Consider the following 19,999-nt stretch of genomic DNA (forward strand, 5'->3'; position numbering starts at 1 on the left):
TACAGGAAAACATTTATTTTCTCACAGCACACTGCGCCCCAGGCTCCCTCTCAGCAGAGGCACCGCTCTCAGAACGGCTCCATCCATGAGCCCCCAGGCAGCCGGTGCCTGGGCTCTGTTCACACAAAGTTCTGGGCAATGGCCAGCACCTTGGAAAACTCGCCTTCCCTCTGGCGTAGGCTGCTGGGGATGGGTGTCTTGATTCGGGTCCCCACAGGGTTCCCGTTGTCCTCGATGAGGATCACGTTGTTAGAGTCGAACCTGGGGGTCATCCTGGGACCAGGCATACGATGCCCCACGATAAGTGCCTTTTTCTTCTGCCCCTTGATGGCCAGCAGGATCCGGTCGCCCACTTTGCCCACCCCGTTCTTGTTATAGACGTGGATGCAGCGAGGAGGGCGATGGTACGGGGTGTTTCCCAGGGCACTGTTGTCCACCACACGCACCCGCGTCATCTTCTGAATTGCACCAAGGCTCCCAGTGGTGCTGGCGGAAGAGGAAAAGAGTCTGAGGTCTGCATCTCTGCTGGTCAGGGCGCAGAGGCCTCTGCCAGACCAGGCTTGGCAGCGTGCACATCAGCAGGGCCCTGACAGAGGTGGTGCCTGGGAAGGCTTCTCTGTGCCCAAGGCAGTGCCCTCACAGTTCTTCACGGCTTCCGCTGCCGGGTCAGGACCTCGATCTGGATGGGTTTTAAAGAGGACCTGATATTCTGTTACAACAAACTGCATGGCAGACTTAATTTAAAGCCTTCGGTTTCCAAAAGGCCTCTGAGGATTAAGGGAATACCTTATGGGCCAGGCCTCGCCCACTGCCTAGCCTGCAAAACCTGCTCCCCCAGAATACGCTGATTACCAAATGTCCCATCTACATGTTGCTGAGAACAAGAAGGTACAAGTGAGTGTGTCTGCTAAGGGAGTCCTTTGACACAACAGAGCAGAAATGGAAAATAAGTCAAGGTAACAATCTTTTGTTTTAATGTATTTTTCCCCACTATAAAGCGTACCTATTAAAGGCAAATAAGCTATTATTAAGCCATCTGATGACAGTGGGAATTCTAGTTTGCTGCCACTAGGACCCTAGTGCTGGTGTTCTCCCGGGTGACCCGGCGTCCTCTTCTCTCATTCCACATGACTACCCTGGGCAAGGTTCTCTATCCCCATTGTTTCCAGCTAGTAAATTCCATCTCCAGCCCCACTTCTCTCCTATCCTTCGGTCCTATATTTCCACTCCAACTCCTCACGTGTCCTACAGATGCTGCAACTCAGTAGGTCCTACAGTGACTTCATCGCCTCCCCCTGCAAACCTCCTCCCACTGCTGTGTTTCCTGCCTAGATGATGGCTTCTCCAGAAAATTCAGCTCCTGAGCCATAAACCTCTCTCCATCACCATCCACTGGCTACCCCGTTCTACTGACACCACTCCTAAACACCTCTGTCCTCTCCCTCCACCCCCGTCGACACCTCCTTCATCCAGCAGCTCACTCTCTTACACCAAGACTATTCCGTTAGTGTCCTAACCAGCTCCCTGCGCACCTCACTCTGCCAACCAGGAGCTCTTTTTAAAATATAAAATGGAGGTCACTCCCCTGCTCAGGACTGGTCAGTGGTTCCCCCACTGTATACACTGTCAACAACCTGGCCTCTATGTACCTGCCTTCTGAGGTCCTCTATCCTGCCACTCACACATTCACTCTGAGCCCCGATGGCCGGGAATCCCTGGAGCTCTCCAAGTGTGCCTGGCCTCTTGGGGGGCCTGGACAGGACCTGCCCCCATGTGCCTTCTGGGAAGGCAGCTGCTATCCTCCTCTTTTCCTCCTCCTCCTCCGTTAGCAGCCCCTGCCTCGGGCCTTCCAAAGAACTGTACAAGCCTCTATTATTACACTGGTCACATTTTCTTAGAGTTATTTGTTTCCAACTTTGCTCCCATGGCCAACTGTGAGAACTCTTCCAGGGCAGGAAGCAATTCTTATTCATCTCTCTATGACCAACCCTGGGCACAGGGCTCAGTAAACACTTGCGGAACGAGTGCATGAACAGGGCCAAAAGGCATGTTTGCCAACAGGAATGCAACCTGTGCTCTCCGCCCTGACTTAGCATCTAAATGGGGAGGGGAGAGGTTGTCAAACTTCCATCATGCTTGAGTTTATGGTAATAAGTATGTGATTTAAAAAATATATATATATATATATATTCCATTTTTAAGAGAGAAGGGTTTTTCCCCTCTTTTATTTATATGTTTTTTTAAAAATGAAATATTATAGTTGATTTATAATGTTCTGTTAGTTTCAGGTGTATAGCAATGTGACTAAGAATGAGTATATATACTCATATATATCTAAAGTATATATATACTTTAGATATATATAAAATGTATATATATGCATATATATGCATATAGAGTATATACATGTATATATACATATATATGTATATAGAGTATATATTTATATATACACATATGTGTATATATAGAGAATATATATGTGTATATATGTGTGTGTGTATATACAAAGTGTATATAAAATGTACATATATACATTTTCTTAAAAGAGAAGGTTTTAATGCACTGGAGGAATGACAGGGTTGAGAGACATCAGATTCACTACAAGAGTCTGGCAAGGATGGAGGTTTCATCATTCTCTATATCCATTCCCAATCCCGTCCTCAACAGCAATATCGCCTCCTTACCTATCCCCCTCACCTGGCCTGACCAAACCCCAGTTCCACCTATGCCTTTGGATTTCCCTGACCCCAAGCCCACCTCCCTGAGTTTCCACTCCCACTCTAGTCACCAATACCCCACCCTGACAGGAGGCTTACTCAAAGACACAGCTTTAAGAACTTAATAGGAAAAGTTACCTGAAACAGCGTTGGCTCAGTGCTCTGCTCACGTGGGCGAAGGGGCCCCAGAGCCCAGTAAAGAAAGCCATGGGATCCCAAGATGGCAAATCCTGCAGGGAAAAAGGGGGGAAAAGGATTTATTTCTAAGTCAATGTCCACACTCAGAGCCAGTAGTTTTTGGTGTTTGGTGTTTGTTTTTTTTTTTAAGACTTTTGGGGACTTGTGTGGGAGATGGCACTTTGAGCAAAAGATCATTAGTCACTAAATATAAATCTTAGTGGTTAAAAGATACGCAGATGATTAGATGGAACTCCAGCTGCAATTTTGCTGATTCATATTCTAACTGGGGTCAGAGAGCTGGAATGGCCCACCACAGTTCTCGCTGTAGGTTACACAACAGCACAGAGAATGCCTTCATAATTATATCACCTCCACAGCACGAGTCCTCTGGGACACACCCAGGCAGGAAGCACTTCCCACATCCTCCACAGAGGAAAACCTGCACACTGGCCCCTTGTTGACACTCGTGTGCCTCCTGAAACCAGAACTTTTACTCCCTGGAGGAAAGTAGATTATCTGAGCAGCTGCCCACGTTGTCTGTCACCACATCACCTTTCCCCCAAATGTAAAAGCCAGAACACCTGGACAGCTCAAGGTTAGCAAAGGAGTGCCAAAGGATGCCCTTGCCAAGTCACTGACCAAGGCCTCTATTTGGGTCGGTCTCCCAACTGACAACGTAACACAGAACAACTACCTACTCGCTGTACAGCAGAAACTAACACAATATTATAAAGCAACTATACCCCAATTAAAAAAAAAAAAAGAAAGAAAAACTACCTACCCTACACTGCAGCTGAAAGTGGGCTTTGGGAGAGCAAGCTGGAGACAAAAGAGCAAACGCCAACCCAACACTGGTGACTGCAGCTTGCAGAACCTCAACCCTGTGCTCCCTAGCACCAACCTATATGGCCATCCCCAGGTTCCTGAAACACCTGGGCACCAGTGAGGGGAATATTTAAGAACAACCTACAGCCAGCTGGGAATTCCAGCTGCAAGACATGCCTGTTTTCCACCCACATGTTTGGCTACAGAGGGCCTCATTCAAGAGCTCTGCTGAGAAAGCCTCTACCACTGTAGTATTTACACGCAGCTTTGCCTTGCATACGTTCAAAGCACCTTAGATAAGAGTTTATTTAATAATGGTGGGGGAAAACTCACTATTTACTTTCACAGAAATACCTAAACACTCCAGAAATGCTTATTAACTACAATTTAGCCTCAAACCTCAAACTTATTCGCCAGTGTTTTCCTTAAGACAACCCAGGAAGCGTTGGCCAAAATGTAAATATGATCAGAAACGTATGCAAAAGAAGGCGGCCTACTTACAGAACTACTAACATCTGACACACAGAATCAAAGACTATCAGATGAGGCCAGGTTTACCCTCACAGCCTGGTAGCCCTGGAGAAGGAGCTATGAGCTTCGGTTTCCCCATCTGTAACATGGGGTTTCCCCACCTGTAACACCTATTCACAAGACGGTCCTGAGGTAAGCCACACAAAGCACAGAGCATGATGCCCGCACTCAGTACCACCCTCAATACCTATTAGCCCTCTCCATCATCATCGTCATCACATCACGTCCCGTTTCGAAGATCAGGAAACTGAGATACAGAGAGAGGAAGGGACTTGCATAAAGCCCCATAACTAGCCCAGGGCAGAAGCAGAACCAGAAGTGGACTCAGCTTACGTCCCAGGGTCTTCCCTCCACACCCTACGGCCTCACTCTGCCGTAAAAAGCCCACTTCACACAGGAACTCAGGGTGAGAAGCAGCTTTGAGGGTCACCTGGTCTTTTTCTGCTTTCTTTCTTTATGAAAATGTATCGACTAGTTATAATGTGTCTAAGTGCTTTACATTATCGTCTCATTTAAGCCTCACAAAAACTACGAAATAGACACTATTATTAGCCCCATTTTATACAGGAGGAAATGAGGCCCAGAGAGGTTAGATAATCTGCCCAAGTCGCACAGCTAGGAGTGACAAAGCTGAAATCTGAACCCCAGAAGTCGGCTTCCTGAACCCACCCTCTGAATCAGCACAGTTAACATGGTAACTTTAACTTAAATATTAATATTTTTCCAACTGTTAGATCATCCTTGTTCCATCAAGAATACTGATGTCACATGAACATTTTACTCAGACCTAACTCAGTGCTTGCTGAATCAACTGAAATGTAGACAAACACCAGGTGAAAGTCATTCACTTTCATCCAATTTAGGTTTTGAATACAATTTGAAGTGTAGGTGGCAAGAAGAGCTCCACACTCTGAGCAATAATGGAAAATTGGCTTTAAAAAAACGGAATAAAAAAAGTAGCTCTGAAAAGCAGTCCTTCTGGTCCAGGCTGCAGTTACGTCCAATCGCAGCCAAGCCTTCCCATCTGATGCTGGCGGGCCCCTACTCTCACTCCCTGGGAGAAAAGAGGCTCCTCGGCTCCTCCAAAGAACCCTCAAGGTTAGTCCAGCGCCACCCACATTCCTTCTCCTGAGAATTGCAACATCCAGCCTCTCCACGCTGCATCGCTTCCTCCAGAGCCTTTATGTGAGTCCAAGAAATGCAGAAGTGCCTGGAGGCTTCCCAGCACTTTCCCAACTTGGGCATAACAAACCCCACCATTCAAGGCACCTCCCTAAAATCTACAGGCCAGCCTGTGCACAGACCACACCCAGGCCCCCTCTCTCTGCCTTGCTGAGAAGCCACCACCACAACCTGGGTCCATCTCTGCCCAACCAAACTGCCCTGGCCCCAAACACACCTCCTGCGAGCAGCTCTGTGTAAGGCTACAGCATCTGCTGTCACCCCTCCTGCACACCAAGGACATCTGGGCGTCCTGTGCCAAAGGAACTCTCACTGTGCCAATGTTCGCTATCCAAACTCAGACGCGGAATAACTCTGGATTTCTATTTTATTTTCTTATTTCTGGAGATGAGGCTGATAGTCCTTAACATTCTAGTTCTTGCTACTCAATATCCACAGAAACCACAGAGATCTTGACAACGTGGCATCTGAACTCACTATAGGAACTCAGGAATCACAGACTCCGGATTACCTGTACTACCCTCAAACGCAAACGTAATACATTCATGGCTGCAGGGAGCACCTCCATTTTCGCAAGAAAAGACCAAATTCAAAGACTTTTCACTAGCTCTTTGGTGGATCTGATAGTGACCTCCAGACCCAAAGGACTTAAAGACATCAAATGGACAGCAGTAAGCATTCCTATGAACTTGAACGCATAAAAGAAGCAAATATACTTGTATATTTGTGTACAAAAAGAATCTGTGGTCCCCTCCACTGTCACCCCTGCAAAAGATCCCAGCAGGTCCTGACAGAGTGGGAGTACAATAAATACTTGTTGAATAAAATAAATGAGGTAGCCAACAGAAAGACAGATTCCCCCACCCACGGCTCGACACAGGGAAATCCAGACACTGTAGAGATCTCATCCGTATATCGGGAACCAGCACATCACATGCAAACATGCTTTAGGAGAACCATGGTGCTGGTCATGAGAGGATTAGCTCATGCTATGTCTACAGGCCCCTGGAATCATGTCCTCGGTCTGATGCTTACACTGCCCACTGTGAAAAAACACCATTGCACCACTAAACAACTGGCTCAGATCAGGTAAGAGTAATGAGGGCTGCAATTTATTTCAAAGCAACTGACGGACCTTGATGTTATTTCCTAGGATAAATCCATCCTGTAGACATAGGCCCTGATTCACTTCAAATCAGTCTGTATAGAGTGCTTTGTCTCACAGCAATGTTATTCTGAGTCCTGTGTTTGCACAGGAAGCTAACTCCAATGATATTTCCTCCTCGCCTCTCACTCAGAGGAGGCCAGGTATTCGGAAGACTCCAGCGCCAGAGATGGCTGTTCATGCCACTTCCTGGTCAGCACTAGTACTGCCATCCAGGTTTAGAGTGTGAATAATAACCTCTGGGGGTGGGGGGATGGGGAGGGCAAGAGAAGGAAGGCAAGAGACAGTGAGAGAGGGAGAGGGAGAGAAATTACTTACTACAATCCAAGAGCCGTGCTTACTTCAAATCTTAGTTTAACTTTAAGATCTCCCTTCAGTTCTGGAGGCCAGGGAGGACTGTAGATTTTAGGGACACACAGGTGAGTTTTTCACTTGGCATCACCTTATAGGTCCCATTGGAAGAACATTGCTCCGTGAGAGCAGGGACCGTGCCTGTCCCGTCCAGTGCTACATGCTCAGGACCTAGAACAGTGCCTGGCACACAAATGGAGCTCAGTGAGTATCTGTTAAATGTATAAAATTTATCTGCAATTGCAATTCATCCTCCAGCTCCAGAGAGGCTCCATGTTGGTGGGTTGGTGGTCTTTCTTGTGCCCTTCACCCAGGCTCCCAGTAACTTGGGGGAGCTTCCTAGACACTGAGAGCTCATTTTTAGCTAATTGTAATACATAGAGACTGAACTAGAAAAGCAGACAGAAAGAGCCTGATGCTTTGTGAAAACTTAGAAAGTACCATTACTTGAACTTTAGGAATCAGCACAATGTTGTACTTAGTATCACAGATCCACATATATTTATACATTGTCTCTACCTGAACAGTTTCCATCTTTAGGTGCCTGGCACGTTTCATAAATTTTAAAGGCCTTTCAAGAGAAACAGGTTCTAAAGAAAAGAGACAAAACAAAAAGTTCAGCCCAACTGCAAAAGAGTGTTTAAAGGAGATTCTGTTAGTAAGTGACAGAAGTGAAAAGAAACACTAGGAGAAAGCAAGTGCAAAGCCCAGCCGCAAAACGGACAAACTCTGCCTAGTGTAAGGATATAAATGTCCTTAATTAAAGCAGGAAAAAGCAGAGGCCTGGCAGCTTCGAGGAAACAAAAAACAAAAGGGAACTCCCTGGACCCTCTGCCCTGTCATGCTGACAGCCCTTCCCATCTCCTGCAGGTTTCGCCCCAATCATTCTGGACCAAAAAGTACTCGTGTTTGTTGCTTAAATACTCATTACTGATTTGTCCCGGAAGGATTCTCTTTCAGGAAGTTTTGTGAATTGTTTCTTGGTTTTTGTTTAAAAAAAACCACATCTTTTGTGAGTTTTTTTAACCTCACATAAGTATACATGTTACACTTCTCAAAGTACTTTCACACAGATCACTTTCTTCGTTGATTTCATTCTTGAGCACCCAGTGGAAACAGAAAGATAAATAACAAAGAGCAACAGTTTGGGGAGGGTTGATTCCTAAGGATTTTGAACAGTTCTGAAGGTTCAATAGAGTAAGTGCCATTTCGCAGGTGGAGAAATTAAGTCAGAACTGCTAAGCGACTTGTCGGCTTGTCCTAGGAAGGGAAGAAGGGTAGAAGGCTGTTTCTACTACACCCTGCACAATACTTGCCCAGCTAAGGTGCTTCTTTAACCACTAATAGACTTCACAGAAACAAAAACACCCCACACAGTGCAAGTATTCTTTCTCCTCTCTTAAAGCTGCCACATAATCTTTTAAAACTCAGGAATTAAAAAGCTGTCTTTTCAATAGACACCTGCACCACAAACAGCACAGCCTGGGACCAAGGCTGAAGTTGATTCTGATACATTTGCAAAGGTGTGAGTTTTCACAGCGTTACTATCAAGAAGCAATAGCAATCCCTCATTAGCACCATGGGCTGTTTCTACCATGGCTACCAGTGAGGACCCCAGTTCTTAATCTGGTTCACAAAGAAAAAAACGTTTCCAGGGCTCTTGTCTCTATCTGTTGGTTAACTACACGTGTTTATTTACCTGTATATTTGTTTGCTCCACCTTGTTACAGATTTAAAATCGTGGTTCTTAAAAATATCTGACAGTTCTCCATTATTCAAGTTGGTTTTTCAATGTGTAGATCTTACCTATTTCTAGCTTTGCTCCCCTGCCATCCCCACCTCACAGGTGTGCAAACACCTATAGTTCCAGAAGTAAGTTTATAACATTCTTGGTATGGTCTAACTCAGAAAAACTGCACAAGGCAAAGGTAAATTCTACTTAATCACGTACATATTTCTTTCCTATTAGTACCTCTACCAAGCCAGTGGCAAGGAGTCAGGTTTATAGAGATGTCAGGTGGGCAGGCAGGGGGATGGGGGTGGGATGAAAGGCCCAAAGAAAGGGTGTCTCCTCCACCCCCCCTCCCCTCCTCTCCTGCCAAGTCTGTTTCCTTGGAATCCACGACTCCAGGCCTCAGTGACTCTGTCAAGCAAGAGTCATTGGTAAGAGCAAAGAGGCAAAGAAATGAACGTGTTTTAGCTTCACTCACGTAAGGGATGGTTTTTCAAGTGGGAGAACCCCTCTCTGAATTAACCAGTAGGACCCAGGTCTGCAGCATAAACAGTTTGTTTCCCAGATTCTGACCAGGGAGAACAGTCTCACTCCCTGATTCTCAGGGCAGCACTATGGGTGTCTCTTTAAGATCACTCAGTCCTGAAAGTGTTTTTCAGCTCAAAGTAGACTAGGAAAAGCACTCCCTCTTTTCTAAAGACATAGATGATTTTTTTTTTTTTTTAAGTTTTCGACAAGGAGACTTTCTCACTCTGAGTTGTGTTTCCCTGGTGAATAATAAGCTACCTGGCACTTTTCTTAATAAGAGAGCGTATTACCTGACCCAGAACAACATTTCTGGGATCTGAATCATAGCCCTCTCCTGCAAGCTGGCTGTCATTGTTAATACACATGTAAAATCACCCCAGGGTGAACCAGAACAACCCACTGGCCTCTGAAAAAGGATCAATTGTAACCTGATTTTTGAGACCCTCCCAAGTTCCCACATGGCCATAAAAACTATCCAAGTAACGAAAACAACAGGAAAAGCCATCTTATGTGGGTCCAGGTGTCATAATCCCCCAAGACGGGAGTGGGGTAAGACAGGCTTCAAAGGACTCTTGCATCATGGAAGATTCTAGATGATGAGGAGAGTCTAAATAATTATGTTCAGTGCTCAACAGAGCACCTAAAAAAACGGACTCCAGGGAAGGTTTTTACCCTTCATATTCAGGGGCACTAATAAAACATTCTGGCCATTGTTCCTTCATGGATTCCACAGTGTACTTCATTCAGGTCTCATTTCGGTCTTTTTGAAATGTTTCCTCTTCTCTCTGTCTGTTAGTATGTGGTGACCCTAATTAGGCCCAGGCAGAAATAGATCTGGAACCCACCACATGTTAACACACCTAACTGCATTATTACAAAGATCCTCAGGGGTCCCAAACCCAGGTAACTCCAGACTCCCATTTCCATTTTCCACGTGTCCATTACAAGGGCTACTTGGCAATAGATCACACCAGATTTTCAACCAGAAAATCAATACAACGTGTAAAAAGTTCCATAGAAAATACACATCCAAGAAGCTCTAAGGGCAAAACGGACAATTCCATAAAAGGGAAAAACAACAACAACACAAATAGGACAGATTCCTTTTCATCTAAATGTCTTGCTGCTACCCAAAACAGCTCCCAGAATTCAAACCTACAAAGACTCCTCTCACCAGGCAGTCTACCATACACAGCTTAACCCCACCTCCCTTTCTGGCCTTCTTAGGAAGGCAACCTACTTCCTACTCCAACAAAATCCTTGCTCTTCCATTGTACGTATTTCCATGAGTGACGGGTAAACTGTCTTCTAGCATAATAACCTCCCTGAAAAAAGAGACCCACTCTGTTGTTTATTCTATATCCCTGGTGTGCTAACTGCATCCTCGTGGACAATTTTAAATGACTCTAAACACAGGCTGATGAAGCAAGAGCATAAACAGGAGAACACAGGAAACCAATGTGTTTCAAACTTTTCTGTGACACACAGAAACGCATTGCCTAACACCTCCTAATACACTCACACACTCACACGTGTGTATACCTGAAGCAAGTGTCCAGAAACAATACTTACCCTTACCAAGTACAATGCTCTCTGATATTTTCTATTCTACTTCATTTTTTCTTAAATGATGGCCATGATCCACTGAAGTGATTTCCAACTAACCGATGGGACTGTTTGAATGGGAATTCAGTTTGAACTGCATCAAAACCTTACAGCTGCATTACACAAGCTACTAATGAACCCTTGAAAAAGCCAGCAGACAGCAGAGACACTGGTCAGCCACAAGAACCAGACACACCCAGGTAGGCAGTGTCCTTCCTCTGTCCAGCAGCCCAAGTTCAAGTATCTCCCAACTTCCCAGCTTTTCCCTAGTAACCCGAGGTGACTCTGTCATATGCTCTTTTGTACGGGAGTTACACACACACACACACACCCTCTCTCTCCTTCCTCTCTCTCTTCCTTCCAGCCTTAATCCCTGGCAGGTGCAGCCTCTGATGAAATGAGAAACCAGGGAAACCCCTGAAGCCAGGGTAGCCACTCATAGGCATGACAGTGAAAGCGGTGGACTCATTCTCCACACCACAGAAGCGCCTGACAAACGAGTCACAAAGTCATCTCAAGACCCAGATTGGGAAAGGAAAGGGAGAAACAGAGTAGACAAACCCGAGCAGCCGCGCCAGAGTGACCGGCCGAGGCCACCTCGTGAGACCTAGCGGCAGCCCGCCCAGTCCCCGGGAAGACAGGTGAGCGCAGGCCGGGGGCACGGGGTCGCAGGGGCCACCGGAGCCCTCGCCGCCCTTGGGGGATGGGAGGGAGGAGGGTCCGGGTTAGAGGACTCCTTCCCCGTCGGGACCCTCCCACTGCTCCTCCACCCCCAGAGGGCCCACGATCCTCGCACTCCGGCCCTTCCTCACCCATCCCGGAGCGTGCGCCACCCCTCCTGCGGGGAAGCAAGGGAGAGAGGAAGCAGAGAGTTAGGAGAGTGACGTCCCCTCCCCCCTCCACTCCATACCGCCTTCGCCGCCCTGGAATATCCTGCCGCGGGCCCCCACAGGCCCAGGGCCGCCTTCCCCCTACGCGGCCTCTCGCCCTGCGCCTGCGCGTCGGACCCAGCTACGTGGACGGCGATCTGAGAGTGCGCCCGCTCCTTGCGTGTGCCGGCGTGGGGGGAGGGACCTGCGCGGCCCCGCCCCCCTCATCCTCCCCCTCCCTCCTCCCGCTCCCCCTCCCCCAGACACTGCCGCGGCCGCCGCAGGAGCCCGGAGCTCCAGCCGCCCAGCGACTCCCCTCCCCCTCCCCCAGCCCCGCCCCGCCCCAACCCGGGGCTCCAAGCCGGAGCTGAGTCTGCGCCTGGGGGTGAGTACGAGACCCCTCCCCAGCCCCCTCTCTTTTCTTTGAGGATCCCACCACCACCCAAAGAAAAACCCCGGTCTCAGCTGCGCGTCCCCTCCCTTCAACCTCCTGCGGGACCCAGAGGTGCCCGGGCCCGCGGGACCAGGGGTGCCGCGCGCTGCCTCCAACCCCGCACCGTCCTGAGCCTATCATGTGAGTGCTCCGACCCCTGCCGGGGGTCCAGAGGTACACCTACCTCTGTCCCCACCCCTCGAGAGATCTGAGGGGTGGGACCCCCGCCCCCGGCCCCCTAGCGCCACTCTTCTCCCACCTGCCCGGTCCAGGTGCGCGTCCCCTCCGTGGTTCCAGCAGCGCCCCATCAGCCGCCGCCGCTGTGGGGAATCTGCCGCCCCCGCCCCCGAGTTTTGAATTCCAGGGTCTCCAAGTCCAATGTCCTCGGTGTCTTTTATCTTTTCTCCTGCTCCAGGGGCCGAGTACCCCAGAAGCCGGCCCGGGGCAGGGATTCGGGCTTCGGCAAGGGCAGGGTTTGCGAGGCCGGCCGCTGCCCCCGGTCCGTCTGGGGACTGGTCGGAGGACTGGGGAGGCGACTGGCCCCGGGAGTGTGTCCTCTCCTTGCGCCCCATACAGTACAGTTCATTCATGAGCCGCCCGGGCCTGCGTTGGAGGGTGCGGTGGGGAAAGGATTCGGACTCGGAACCGGAGTGGGGCAAAGGCCCTGTTGGGGGGAGGGGGGGCGGTGTGCTTTGTCCCTCCTGGCCTGCTGGACCACCTAGGGAGGACAGTCCCAAAGCTTTGGCGCCTTCTTCCCCAGAAACGAAGGATGCTTGGGAAGTGGAGAGGAGAGGTCAGAGGGGCCGGCTGCCCTTGGGGCTCTGTGCTGCCTCCTGCCTGGGTCCCCTGGGTGGAGGTCTGGCCGCTCAGCACTCCACTTTCCTGGAGCGGGGGAGGGGGGCGCACAGGCGGGAGGGCCAGGACTTCTGTACCCAATACTACTCTCTAGCCTCTCCCTGGGTCTGCAGCAGCCCAGGAAGAGTAAGGCCACCCTAGCCCCTCCTGAGGAGGGGCCCCCAGACCTGCCTCCCAGGAACATGTGAGGAGGGGAGTGACAGTGTCTGTCAGGCTTTCAGCGGGGGGCTGGGGGGATGGGGTGCTGGCAGCATGACTGTCCGCCAGGGTACCAGAGGGTCCAGGCCCTGGCATGCCCCAGGTGGCACATGCTGGGGCCTGCTGTTGGCTCACCCAGTTGGGTCTTGGCCTATGGGTGGGTGGGTAGGGATGTGTCAAGGCAGAAGGCAGGTGGTGAGTAGCTAACAATCCCCTTCTGGACATCCTACAAGTTCCCTCCAATTACAACAGTTTTGGAGACCTGGGTTCAAATTCCAGCTCTGCCATTCTTTAGCTGTACGACCTTGACAAGTTACTTAACTTGTCTGAACCTTAGTGTCAGTTAAAGAGTATGTTTACTACCATCTCCTTACGAGATTACTCATGGGCATCAAACTAGATAGTACAGGTAAAGAGCCTGGCACCCTGCCTGTTAGTGGATCAATAAGAGCTCTCTTCCCTGAACTTCTGACCCATCCTGGCATCGCACCACCCTCCCGTGCCCCCACCTCCCAGCCTGCTACAGATGGATCGGTTTGTTTGAAGAGTTTGGAAACATTCTCTGCCACTCGGTGGCAGAGTCCTGAAAGCAGTGTAAGCCCTTAGGTCTAGACAAGAAGCCCCTCCGGACTGAGGGGTTCTAGCATATTAAATTCTGTTTTATTTTGCTTTTTACCAGTTCTCCTTCATTAAACCAACCTCTTTTATTCCACACTTTATTGATAACAGTAGCTAATTTTTTTAGAATCCATTTGTACCTTGAACTGTGTTAAGAGCTTTACCTAAATCATCTTGTTTCATCTTCAAAACAACCACATGACTGAATTATTATCCCCATTTACAGACGAAGGAACTGAGGCCCAGGGTGGTGAGGTAGTGTCGCCAGGTCAGAAGCCAGATCTGTCTCATCCTAGAGCCTGTACTCTTAACCACCAGGCTCTGTTGCTGGTCCCCTACACCTGCCTCAGAACCTGAAATCACAAACCCAGGGTGGAAGGTCTGGGAGCTAGAAGCAAGAGGGAAGGCAAACAGGTAGAAATAGGATGTGGCATTTTCTCCAGAGCTGTAGGTGGCAACCCCCAGCCCCCAACCACCAGTATCCTGATGGAAGTGGCTCCTCTGTTGGCTGAGGCCGAAAAGTGCGGTGGTTAAAAGCATGGGCTTGAGCCAGGTTGCCTAGGTCCATACCCAGATCTATCACCTACTAGCTGTGTGCCATTGAACAGGTGATGTGCACTCTCTGTACCTCAGTGTCCTCCTAGTGTTGTGATGGGGAGTAAACAAGATAACATTTGTAAAGCACTTAGAACAGTGCCCGGCACAAAATACGAGTTAAATAGGTATTTGATAAATGCATTCTTTTCCTACCACTTTTATCCTCATTTGTGGATGCATTTTTGACCATCTCTCTGAAGTTGGTAGGGATGGAGCATTAATATTTCTTTGTTACACATTGAAAGACTGAGGCCCAGGTTACATAGTAACAGAACTAGCCTCCGTCTTCATCTCCTCCCAACAGACCACACTGCCTTCCTATGATCCCAAGCCCTAAATTAAATCTTCCCTAATAACTCTTTAAGAAAAAAACTTTTAATTTATAGCTCCCTCCCCACCCCACCCCCACCATGCAAACACTTCTTGATGATAAAGTAACCATCAGTTAGCTAGAAATAAAATCCTCCATCACTTTCCCTGCACACTTCCAGCTAAAGCCTCAGTGTCAGGCTAGAGAAATTCTGGGATACCACTGCTCAGGCAACCCTGTGGAGTGGATAAACTGCCCCTCTCTTCCCCAAACATTTTGCCTCAGTCTCTTCCCTTCTCTCATCTGCTCTCAGTGAAGGCTTTGAGAGCAGCTGCTCCGGGTGAAATTGAGCCCAGCAACCCCGCCTCCACAATTAAGAGCTTGGAGTACCCTGTCAGCAAGCTGAGCCACCAGCCCTGGCTCCACCCTTTCCTGCCCTGTGACCTCCCTGTGAGTGGCTTCTCCACTGGAGTCCCTGCTTCCTGCCCTGTCGAATGGGGAGTGTGCCCTGCCTTCCTGTTGGTGCAGGTGGGAAGAGCAGTGCAGTTGCAGAGGGGAGAGTGCTTTGTGACTGTAAAGAGGGAGGCAGCAGATGGTCCTGGTGACTTCAGTTACTAAGCACGTACCTGGACCCTCACCTACTCTACTGGGTCCCCTTATGTAGGAGCTCCCAGAATGTTCCACCTTCCTTGGAGTGGAGAGGATAGAATGGAAGGGGGATGCTGCTCCAGGGGTTTGTACCCATTACATTCTGGCCTGGTGGAGCCTTGGAGTTTTGGAGAGAAACAGGCAAGGAGTGGGTATGGGCTGGATCGATTTCTGGAGTGCATTAGAGTTGGGACTTAAGGGAGGGGGGACTTGTGTAGAGGCCCCCCAGTTACCACAGCAAGATACCTATACCTACCTTTAACCTTTCCTGGTGCACCTTATGTTTACATACCCAGGTTCCCAGACACACCCACATACATACCCCCACTTAGAGACCGATGACTCTCTTCATTTCCGTGGATTGCCATGTAGTCACCCAGCTCTCCACCTCCCACCCCCCCCACACACAGATACACATATCAACACAAGTTTACACACCTAAACACACACATTCTCACAGTGCTGTGGTGTTCTGTAGCCAGGGAACACGTAATGAGTGTTCATCGAAGCTTCTGTAGTCTGCAGAGTCCTGTTCTAGGCGCATCAGAAAAGCATCAAGGTGCCCTGAAAAGTGTTAAAGCTCTAGAAAGAAGTTGACCTAGGTTTGATCCCCAGGTCCCTTATTTTATGAGCAGTATGACTTCGGGAAACCTACTTAACTTCTCTGAGCCTCTGAGCCCTCACCTTAAAATGACAATGACATCCAACTCTGGAGTGTCAATGATTAAATGAAAAATGTATATATTCTTGAAACAGTGGGCGCTCCATACATGGCACCTGCTACAATTACTAAGTTAATGGTTTTTTTTTTAAGGCAACTTGGGCTGGAAAGGAAGAGGGAGGCATAACACACAGGGCAGTTATTCCCTTAGCCTTCCTAACCCAGGCTTTTCAGAGACTCCCTGGGACCAAGTGAGACACACAGACAACCCCAGCTTCCCTTCCATCTGAGAGCTAGTGCGTCTTGCCCTGCAGTTGAAATGTTAGGAAGAGGCAGGGGAAGGTATGGGATTGGTGGGCAGGAGAAACCTTCCGAACCACCCCTGGGGACTGGGGGACGCTTGCTTTCCAGAGTTGCAGTCACCGATTCTATGTTTGTTGTTCTCTCTCTTTGCCTGGTTTCCTTTCTTTCTTGCCCTGCAGTTGAAATGTTAGGAAGAGGCAGGGGAAAGTATGGGATTGGTGGGCAGGAGAAACCTTCCGAACCACCCCCGGGGGCTGGGGGACGCTTGCTTTCCAGAGTTGCAGTCACCGATTCTATGTTTGTTGTTCTCTCTCTTTGCCTGGTTTCCTTTCTTCCCTGGGGACCCCACGCACACACACCTACAAGGCAGAGCTTCAGTGTTGTCAGCAGAAGGGGCCCCCAGGGGCCCTCCAGTAGGATGGGGGTGGGGCCATGGTGCCACGGCCACACTTCTCCTCCGCCCCAGGAGCCTCCCCAGAACCGGGCTCAGCTCGGTCCCCAGGCACTTCCAGAATCCAGGCATCCAGGCTGGCTGCCCCTTTCCTCCTCCTCCCTACCCATCCACCAGACCGTAGAGGGCTGGACAACCAGACAGTGGCAGGGAACCAGGCCAGAGGACACTACCCTGGCTGCAGGGGGCTTGGGCCAGATGAGAGGCCCCCACCCACTCTCCCTGCCTTTGCCAATGGAGAAGCTCGCTGCAGGGCATGGCATTCCCAGCCTGCCCTGCTCCAGGGGCAGGAGCAGGGCACTCTGGGAGTTGTAGTCCTCACAACTCAGGTGCAAAGAAAATTGGAAAGAGGTGAGGAGGCTGGAGGGGGGAAAGGTGTAGTTGCTGCCGTGGCCCAGGAAAAAGAATGAGGGTAAACAGGTGTAGCTGGGGCGAGTGAGGCAGGTCACACAAACCCAGAAGTCCTGCTTTTTTTTTTTTTTTAATCTCTCAGAGATTACTTTTTTAAATAAATTTATTTATTTATTCTTGGCTGCATTGGGTTTTCGTTGCTGCAGCCTGCACGCAGGCTTCCTCTAGTTGTGGCGAGCGGGGGCTCCTCTTCGTTGCAGTGCGTGTGCTTCTCATTGCAGCGGCTTCTCTTGTTGCAGAGCACAGGCTCTAGGCATGTGGACTTCAGTAGTTGTGGTGAGGGGGCTCAGTAGTTGTGGCTCGCGGGCTCTAGAGCACAGGCTCGGTAGTTGTGGTGCACGGGCTTAGTTGCTCACAGCATGTGGAATGTTCCCGGACCAGGGCTCAAACCCGTGTCCCCTGCATTGGCAGGAGGATTCTCAACCACTGCGCCACCCGGGAAGCCCCAGAAGTCCTGCTTTTTAATGGACTTCCCACTCTGACTCCACCCTCAGACCCCTACTCTGAGGACAGAGGGACAACTCTAAAGCTGAACATCTTATTTTGAAGCCAATTATATTGGGAAGATGATTAACAGAGTTGAAAACTGAACAAATGAAACCATGCCATTTTTCTAATAGGGGTAGAAAGAAAAGATCAGGATTAGGTAACTGGCTCCTGACCCATCTTCCTCTGGTCTAGAGACCCCTCCACTTAGACCTAAGAACCCTCCCCATCTTCCCTCAGGCTCAGCTCTGCCCCCTGCCTGAGACAGACAGAGACAGAGGCAGAGAGTTTGTGTTGGGAAAGAGAGAGAGGGAAGGGAGAGGCGATGTGTGTGTAGGGAGGTAAATGCTAGAGACTCACAGACAGCTTCCAGCTTAGAAAAACCAGTCTCCCTAGTCCAGACCTGAGCCAAGTTCTCTAGATCCAGGGTGGGGTTGCATCCCGAGAGCCAGTGAAGGTAAATCCATGTGACTCAACCCTCTCCTCCCCAGGCCCTTATCTCCAGAGGCCACAGCTTCCACCCACCCAGGCAGCCCGGGGATCTGCCCTCACTGTCCCCTGCCCACGCCCATCCTGCCGGAGCCATGAACAGAACCGTGAGGGGGACAGGGGCCGAGCCCAGCTGACTGCTCTGCCCTCTTCCCAGGAGGACCATGCGGCAGTAGCAGCCATGCTGCCCTTCCTGCTGGCCACACTGGGCACCACAGCCCTCAACAACAGCAATCCCAAGGACTACTGCTACAGTGCCCGCATCCGCAGCACCGTCCTGCAGGGCCTGCCGTTCGGGGGCGTCCCCACCGTGCTGGCTCTGGACTTCATGTGCTTCCTTGTGAGTGCCCACGTGCCACCCTCCACCCTTGGCACTCACACCCTGTACGTAGCTGGCCAACACCTGCAGCTCTAACCACTCTCCCACCTGCCCCTGGCTCCCCAGGCATGACTGCAGGAGGGAATGCCCATCACCCAGCCCAAGCCTAGCCTCTGACCATTCTCCCCAGCCAGAGTCATCCCTTTCTAAGACAAAAATTCTGCCCCTCTGCCCTGCCGTCCCGGCTAGTCCAGGGGGTGAACAGCCTCTCCTCCTGCCAACCACCCTCTTCTTCCTCAGGCACTGCTGTTCTTGTTCTCTATCCTCCGGAAGGTGGCCTGGGACTATGGGCGGCTGGCCTTGGTGACAGATGCAGACAGGTAAGGCTCCGGGACCCGCCGCTACCCCTGCACACAGGCTTGCGTGTGCACGCACATGCGCGCACAGCACACGTGCACCCACACATCTCGTCCACACTCCTCGGGGAGAGGAGGAGAGCCAGCCCGTTCTCATCCTCTTTGGTGGGGGGATGAAGAGGGACTGGTCCCAGAGTGGGCATGAGGGCCCACAGCTGGGCCTTTGTCCCTTGCCAGTCCCTGGAGACACACCCCTGCCCCCGCTAACCCTGTCTGTTCTCTGTCCCCAGGCGCCAGCGGCAGGAGAGGGACCGAGTGGAACAGGAATAGTATGTGGGGCAGCAGCCCCCTCATCCCCACTAAACCAGCTTTCCGTTTTCTTCTCTTTCATGCTTCTCTTCTCTTCCTGCCACGTTGTCGGTTTCTCTTTTCAGCTTTCTCCTCTGCAGGCTCATGTTCGGATTAACGCAGGTGGTGTGCTTTGCAGAGCAGGGGGCTCCCCAGCTTGTCTCTGCCGCACTCCCCCGTCTCTCCCTCTGGCCCCCAGCCTGGGAGAAATCCCTCCCCTTGTGCCCCATACACGCAGGCCTCAGCAGTCCTGGTTCGCTGGGGTGGGGGAGCCATCCTCCCGAGAACCCACAGTATAGTCGTCCTGTTGGTTGCAGAGACAAGATTGGGTGTCTCCGGTGGCTTCTCACCCCCTAACAGCTAGTTCTTCCTATTCCAGGGTTCCCTGCTCACCCCTTCTGGAGGCCTGGGAGGGGGGCTGCCAGAGAAGCTCTGAGTCTGGCCTTCTGTGTCCATCACCGTCTCTGTCTATAGGCCTGGCATTGGAGTTGCGGCAGCTGCTGGGGTCAGGGAACAGGGAGGGTGGAGGACACCCCCCCAGCCTCCCTCCCCCCCGGGCCTCCTAGGGCTCTCCTGGTCCAGCCTGTCCTTCACCACACCCCCTCCACTGCCCTGTGCCCGGTGTGGGATCTGCGCCCCCATCCCCCACTGGTCAGCTCCGGAACTGCAGGGCCAGCTCACATTCTTCCTTCAACCTCCACGGGGTGCTGATGAACACTACCCCCTCCCTTCACCCCCATGCCCTGCATCAGTGCCCCCCAGGTCCCCCGGGTCCCCTGAAGGGAAGGGGCGGGTTTAAGGGAGGCAGGGAGAGGGCAGTCACTCATC

The 19,999-nt window shown here is 50.7% G+C and overlaps 2 protein-coding genes across 7 annotated transcripts in view; one reads left to right on the forward strand and one right to left on the reverse strand.

Annotated features, from left to right (window-relative positions):
- Positions 1 to 11,860, reverse strand: MRPL14 (mitochondrial ribosomal protein L14). 4 transcript variants are annotated; one of them, XM_027127385.1, is made up of 3 exons: positions 11,730 to 11,860; positions 2,859 to 2,950; positions 1 to 486 (listed from the first exon to the last, which is right to left on the reverse strand). In XM_027127385.1, exons 2-3 carry the CDS (start codon positions 2,927 to 2,929, stop codon positions 120 to 122), a joined length of 438 nt encoding a protein of 145 aa, XP_026983186.1. In that variant the 5' UTR covers positions 2,930 to 2,950; positions 11,730 to 11,860; the 3' UTR covers positions 1 to 119. The 4 variants fall into 4 exon arrangements, with proteins under 4 accessions (XP_026983186.1, XP_026983187.1, XP_026983188.1 ...); XM_027127386.1 differs by having other exon boundaries at positions 1 to 679; positions 11,730 to 11,754; XM_027127387.1 differs by having other exon boundaries at positions 1 to 701; positions 11,730 to 11,753.
- TMEM63B (transmembrane protein 63B) overlaps positions 11,223 to 19,999 on the forward strand; it is a 23,824-nt gene continuing 15,047 nt past the window's right edge. The window contains exons 1-5 of one of the 3 annotated variants that reach the window (XM_027127382.1): positions 11,223 to 11,460; positions 11,952 to 12,073; positions 18,306 to 18,488; positions 18,768 to 18,847; positions 19,114 to 19,152. In XM_027127382.1, coding sequence (XP_026983183.1) covers positions 18,330 to 18,488; positions 18,768 to 18,847; positions 19,114 to 19,152 — 278 coding nt within the window. In that variant the 5' untranslated portion in view covers positions 11,223 to 11,460; positions 11,952 to 12,073; positions 18,306 to 18,329. Of the gene's footprint in view, positions 11,461 to 11,951; positions 12,074 to 12,116; positions 12,263 to 18,305; positions 18,489 to 18,767; positions 18,848 to 19,113; positions 19,153 to 19,999 lie in introns of all 3 variants that reach the window. The other 2 variants (XM_027127384.1, XM_027127383.1) reach the window with 2 other exon arrangements.

Source organism: Aethalodelphis obliquidens, unplaced genomic scaffold (genome assembly GCF_003676395.1).
Source record: "Aethalodelphis obliquidens isolate GAN/ISIS:26980383/991018 unplaced genomic scaffold, ASM367639v1 scaffold31, whole genome shotgun sequence".
Taxonomy (NCBI): domain Eukaryota; kingdom Metazoa; phylum Chordata; class Mammalia; order Artiodactyla; family Delphinidae; genus Aethalodelphis; species Aethalodelphis obliquidens.

What these genes read in the sequence shown, in the direction of transcription:
- MRPL14 (XM_027127385.1), bottom strand. Translation starts at nt 2,929, where the DNA reads ATGGCTTTCTTTACTGGGCTCTGGGGCCCCTTCGCCCACGTGAGCAGA. An exon ending in CTGAGCCAACGCTGTTTCAG is followed by an intron (nt 487 to 2,858) that starts GTAACTTTTCCT and finishes CTCTTCCGCCAG; the next exon opens with CACCACTGGGAGCCTTGGTG.